The sequence below is a fragment of the Temnothorax curvispinosus genome, unplaced genomic scaffold (assembly GCF_003070985.1).
Source record: "Temnothorax curvispinosus isolate PA1 unplaced genomic scaffold, ASM307098v1 QBEX01004686.1, whole genome shotgun sequence".
Lineage (NCBI taxonomy): Eukaryota > Metazoa > Arthropoda > Insecta > Hymenoptera > Formicidae > Temnothorax > Temnothorax curvispinosus.
In genome coordinates, this window is record NW_020214466.1 from 515,768 (window position 1) to 522,220 (window position 6,453).

The 6,453-nt window shown below is 36.2% G+C and overlaps 1 protein-coding gene across 3 annotated transcripts in view; it reads right to left on the reverse strand.

Annotated features, from left to right (window-relative positions):
* Nucleotides 1–612: 612 nt before the first annotated feature.
* Nucleotides 613–6,453, reverse strand: part of LOC112453776 — a 6,639-nt gene continuing 798 nt past the window's right edge. Inside the window, exons 1-7 of one of the 3 annotated variants that reach the window (XM_025014702.1) lie at nucleotides 5,198–5,213; nucleotides 4,420–4,647; nucleotides 3,961–4,193; nucleotides 3,766–3,874; nucleotides 3,392–3,619; nucleotides 2,847–3,306; nucleotides 613–2,369 (exon numbers count right to left, since the gene is read on the reverse strand). In XM_025014702.1, the coding sequence (XP_024870470.1) occupies nucleotides 2,848–3,306; nucleotides 3,392–3,619; nucleotides 3,766–3,874; nucleotides 3,961–4,193; nucleotides 4,420–4,524 (1,134 nt within the window). In that variant the 5' untranslated portion in view covers nucleotides 4,525–4,647; nucleotides 5,198–5,213 and the 3' untranslated portion in view covers nucleotides 613–2,369; nucleotide 2,847. Of the gene's footprint in view, nucleotides 2,370–2,846; nucleotides 3,307–3,391; nucleotides 3,620–3,765; nucleotides 3,875–3,960; nucleotides 4,194–4,419; nucleotides 4,648–5,197; nucleotides 5,214–6,453 lie in introns of those variants that run through there. The other 2 variants (XM_025014703.1, XM_025014701.1) reach the window with 2 other exon arrangements.

Sequence of the window (6,453 nt, forward strand, 5' to 3'; positions counted from 1 at the left end):
TAAACTTTAATAATTTCGCACGATTTAAATACACAATTAAACATAATTTAAATATACAATTATTTTTACGATGTCTTATTACATTTCTTAACATAAAATGAATAAAGGACTTCTTCGAATCGATGGACAAAATACGAATTTACAATATCATACGAAGAATAATAAAAGATTATTTTAAGGCTTAAATACTTTGCTTTCATAGCCTCTTCAATTTTGTTGAGGAGTACACTTTTTGTTATTATAAATTCAAGTGCATCGAAGACGTGTTCGTCGAAAAAAGAGTAATTTAGTACCTTCGGACGAGAGGGAATTTTTCGGCCGCGTTACGCTACAGCGCGGAGGCTAAACGCGTGGTTTGTTTTATGATTTATAGGATTTGTCATTGCGTGACCACGCAGTGCGGAAGGAGGACCGTTGTTAGCGCGACGCGCCGACAAAAGAATGCACACGCACACGCGCGCACACCTGTGCACCCCATCAGGCGGAAATTGCGGACGCTTCTTCGGCCCTCAAGTATGTTTTAAAAAGATGCGATCCGTTTTTGCACGCCAAATCGGTTTGTCCGCAGAAACGTCCTTCGCTGCGCACACGTATGCGCACGTCTACGGACGTACGAGCCAAAAATGGGCTCGTTCGGGCTACAGCAGAACGAAAGAACGAGAAAGGGGAAGGGGGGAGCCAGGAAGTGATTCGATGAGACAAAAAGATGGAGCGCGCACAGCTACAAATTCGTTTCTCGGCAAAGTGGCAGCTGTGCCCACGGTCATGGCCATATCAGCCCTCGAATCACGATAATAAAGATGGTACCGGCGACGTATGTATTATTGATGAATTCTCATTTATCAATTTCTTTTTGTTCGTTCTATTTTAAAATGCATTTTTTTATATATATAGTTTGGGGCTATACATTTTCAATGTTTTAAGTATATATAGAAACTAGTCGCTCGTACAGAGGCGCTCATGAAAGCTAATTGCTATCGTTGCAATTGGAAACACACACATTGACGTATCCTATAATTTTACAATTAAATATAAAACACGAGTTTATATCGCTCATTTATTTATCGAATAAATTTATCGACCGGTGACACATAATTATCCGTTTGTTACCGTACGAAAGCTCTAACGAACGCTTGTAAATATAATTTTCGTTGGGTGTACTCCTCCTCCATTAATATGCCGTGATAAAACTTCGAGGAACGGCGTCATAAAAATGGAAAAATAAAATATACGGTCGTGCGACTCACGATTATATCGTGACGGAGACGAGGCGCGGAGGATCGACGATGTCCCCCTCCTGTCCCGTTTCACTTTGCATTTTCGCGCCTACTTAATAACGTCGAAAAGAGAAACGGATGGAAGCGAACGGACGATCGGGCAGCCATTAAGGTGAATCGTGGGGGCTAATCGCTGTCGTTGATGGGACTGCTCCTCGGAGTCCGCCGGGTGAGTGGCTCGGCTGACACGTCAACAAGTGAAACACTTTTTAAGCTGAAGAGTGTTTCGCCGAGAGTGCACTTAAGGACAGATGCAGTTTGCTACCGCATCCGCGGTGAGACCGCGTTGTGAGACGGATGACGGAGGAATGGATTTCTGATGGAAATGAATTCATTAAAATAAAATAATATATAGAATTACGCAGTTTCTATACGTTAACGTAACGAACGAGTGCCACGAAAGCTATGAGATATAGTCTTCACCAGGTGAGCACTAATTACGAGCTTCAAGATTACCTGCTTCCTAGTAACGAAGGTCTGCCTTTCAAGGGCAAAGATCGTGTAATCTAGAAGAATCGTTTTCGTGGACGTGGATTGACGGATGATTGATGAAGGCTCACGGTGCCAAAGCACCGCCTACACGATTTTTATAATTAAAGACCGGAATACTAATAGTTATTTTGCTATCTCTGTCTCACGCAGTGAGCGAAGGGAGAATTCCGTATTAACCCTTCCGAGATGAAAGAAACGAAGTATTGAATTAAATTAATTTTGTATTTTAATTAAAAGCTTTTTAATTGATTTTTCAAAAGAACTTCGTTCAAATCGGCAAAAATGGTAATTTAAAATATTTAAGAACATTTCAATAATTCTTTGTTGATGTACGAATATAAAATAATTATATTTTTGGATTTTTTTGTACGAGATAAAAATTATGACGAGAGAAAGTCTCACATTCGAAAATTACATCGTAGAAATTTGTTCTTGCGTAGAAATTTGTTCTTGCGACGACGTTTTAAATCAAATTTGACGGAGATCAGTTTAACAATTTCCGTTGCACTCTCTTTTCACACAGCCGCTACGTTTAGAATATATAAAGTGTTCGATATTTAGCAATAGCAAAGTAAACAAAAATTCATATCAGAAGTTAACCTATGACAGACAAATTCATGCGCTAGAAATCATACGGTAGACGCACCAGACTGCTAAACATCACGTATAAGTGAAGGTATTTACTTAATGACTTACATTAATATTTATAAAATTTAAATATAACAAACTCTTAATGTGTAAAAATTTACCAATAATATAATAATATTTAACTATAAAGGCATATTAATAAAGTAAATATTAAATAATAAAGACAAAATGTTCTTAGCATTTAAAAAATACATGCCATACTGTTTCATCAATTTTTACAAGTCTTGCAAATTTCTAACAAAAAATTGCATAAATAATAAGTAACAATAAATATATATATAAGTAACACATTAAACAATTTTATAAATATATAAGTTTGTGAACACAAATCATTAAGCAAATACATGCATTCATGCATGGTATAACGCATAAATATATTTCACACTAAAATTGTTTTTTAATATATAAATATATAATCATTTTAATTACTTTATTTTGATGTCTTATCATCATGCATCTTTTTCTTCTGACTGATTGCTTTTGGTATAGTGCTTTGAACATGGGCGTATTTCGGATTTTTTGTAACCTTAGGTTGAAATTCAACAGATGAACCTGGTGATACCTTGTTATGTGCTAATAATGTTAGATTTGATGACCCATTTTGGGTAATCGAATAATCCAATTTGGATTTGTTAGATTTTCCAATAGATGCTTTAGTCCCGATTCCGCCAGTACTTTTACGTCTCGCAAAAATATTTCCACTTTCTGTTGTAAGCAACTTAGGAGATGTTGGCATTTTAGGAAAGGCAGAACTTGACCTGCAAATGTTAGGTAGCACCTTTGTTTTGTTCATAGTTGAAGTACGATGGGGACTAGAATGACCACTAGGCACAGGTGGTTGATGAAGTTTTGCTGTAACTTTTTTTGATCTTATCAATTGCGGCAATCGCTGTAAAATAAATGAATGCACGCACAAATAATATATATTTCGTTATACAGATATCTTATCTTAAATTTATATTTCTGAATTATACTTCTAAATTTCTCAGCTTCACCATGATGTCCCTAGTGGACTGTTGTAATTCGCTCACTAATGTTTGAAAATTATCACTTGATAAATCATCCATTTCAACACCATTTGCAACATCTTCGAAAACATCTTCCTGGTCTTCGGCGTTGACTTGTTGGCTTTCTTCGCGAACAAAAGTATCAGATCTGCTAATGTTGCTAATGCAGATCACAGGATTCGACTGTGAAATAAACTGTAAATAAATAATAAATTGAAATTAGTAACATGCTAGACAACCAAATGATCAGAATTAATTTGCCAGCTATGTACTTGAAAGTCAAATTACTCATCAATTAATAGCAATGGATAACAGTTTAAAAAAAAAATAACGAAATTTACCTTTTTACCGTTTTGCAATGTACTGACAGAATTCTCTTGTTCCTCTTTACTAGCTTTTGAGATATCAGAAAAAACAGAAGCCTCATCATCCGTAAAAGCATCTTGAGATCTAAACATAACACACTGTCGTTATAAGAAATATATATTTATAAATAACCGTTAGGCCATAAACGAAAGTTTCAAAATAACGTGTACGTTTTCTCAATATCTGGTTCGTGTTTGTTATGTGTAACGACCGATGTTTCTGGAATATCAGCAGCATTTGCGCCATTGGATGTTTTTAATAAATACATTTCTCTTTTAATACTCTCAATCTTCTCAGCCTCACTATAGAAGCCCTTTATATTGAGTGCATGAAGCACATGATGCATGGTGTACACTAGATCTTCACTAATTAAACGCAAGGGAGCATTTTTCGATAGATCGTCCTGAAAGGCACGCGTAATAATCATCGATATTATATGAAAGATTATACGAATACGAGATTATATGAAAATTTTCACCGTATTTGCGATAACTTGTACTCGTTAAACACGCATACGTACGTGTAAACATGTACAAATAGAATAACAGCCATGCATATTGACACTCTCTCATATCGACTATATTTTACTCTCGTGTAGAATAATGATTTTTAATCAAGCGAATACTTACGTTCACTGAAATTCTCGTATAACGAATGATTAATCGGGTAAATTCTTCAGCAAATTCTGCCATGGCCATATTTCGATTCGGCTCCTTTTTGGTTTCTTCCGACATTTCTAGATGATGTATTCAAGCGAACTAATATCGAATGACTGCTCGCTCGAGCGCCTTTGTAACGACCTCGTGATATTTATTATTCACCGTAGCAGACAATGCCGTATTGACAATTCTCTTGCCCTGTTCAACGCGTTTCCGAAGGAGAAAGTTATAGATATTTCAGAAAAGAGATGAACAATTTAATATCTGGCTACAGTAAAACTTCTCAATAGCCGTCCCTGAAGTGTCTGTCGCCTCTCAATAGTTTTTCTTCCATGTAACCTAGCTTCAGAATACTCTGATTTTTTATTTCCACTCTTATCTCTATTGACCCTACATTCCTTAAATGACGCATGCGTAGACTATTGGGACCATTGAGAGACTATCGAGTCTGAAGATGATAGCTATTGAGAGGTTTTACTTATCCGTATTTGCATGAGCAAAAATTTAGTAAGAAATCTGAGAAATATAAATTTCTCAAATTTTTTTTTGACGTCTCTTTTAATCATTGCACTTTCTTTAGACTAATTCTTTATTATTTAACAAATGAGTGAAAAAATTTCGTCCAGCCAAAAAAATCTGATTTTTTCATTATTTACGACACGATAATATTAGCATAAAAGTTTGTATAAAAATATACTAAAATTAACATGCAAATATCAAATACGCAATTTTCGGCTTCGCAGATTACTTTATCTATATTTGCGGGAATTATCGTTTTCTCCGTAACTGAGCTACTCTGCTCCCACGAGCTATCTCCGAAGTAGTTTCTGAAGCACGATGTGGCCACTCCTCCGCTCTGCCAATTATTCCCTGCCACACGTCGGGCACTGATGGAGCAGCCCGCGAGAGAAGAGGCGTAGGGACATGATAAATCTCCCTCGGGGGAAAAACTAGCCGCCCAAAAATATATGCACGCCGGAGATGGATGGGTGGAGTGCAAGGGCGGTGCCCGGGTACGGAGGGAGAGTTTCGTCTCAGTTTGTTTCTTGGGACTCTCCTCCGTAACCTGGTCCCTTTCTCTTCTCCGTCCCCTGTCGTCCTCGTGCACGGCGTGGCGCCTTTTTTGTAAATTTTTTGGCGATCGAACGATTAGGGGAGGGCGGCGCTCGTCAGTCAACTCGGTGGATGAATCTTCGGCGTATGCAGATATGCGCGTCGCCACTCTTGGGACTGACTTAAAAATAAAATCGTACGCGCGCGATAAAATTCAACAACGTGTTCGACACTGCGCCAGCTACCCGTTGAAAGCGCGTGCGGCGTATTCCAGCTGGACGCTGAGCTCGTGATTAATAAAAGTCGTCACGATCATTAAAAAAAATATTAAAAGACTCTGAAAGTGTTAAGTTCCCTTATAAAAAGAAGTTCGAAAAGTGATAACCAGACTCACTATAAATTCCACTAAATTAGAGAAAAATAAAATGTACAATTTGTAGGGGAGATTGTAGGGGAGACAATTTTGACATTTGTTTTGTAGCTTTTGTTTTTCAAAATTTTATCCCCAACAAGTGGAATTTATTTCTTATTGTATTCAGAGGTAATTTTTATACATTTTGAGTCGTAGAACTTTCTTAATAAATAAGAATACAATAAAATAAATGGTAAAATTAAATTTTGTTCTAATTCCCCCCATTTCAGGGAGACTTGGGACAAAATAATAGAAATATACAATTGTACTATAATTTTTAATGCATACATTTCTTTTAATATTAGCACTAAAATTTATGATAATTACGCATCATCCATGAATCATATAGTTCAGCAATATAAGTATTAAAATAAAGTATTAAAATAAAGTATTAAAGTATTAAACATTTCTTATATTCTAATAATTTAATATATTCATAATGAGAAGATAAAATTTGAAAGTAGCACAAAAACAAACAATAGTTATTTTCTTTCTCTCTCTCTCTCTCTCTCTCTCTCTCTCTCTCTCTCTCTCTCTCT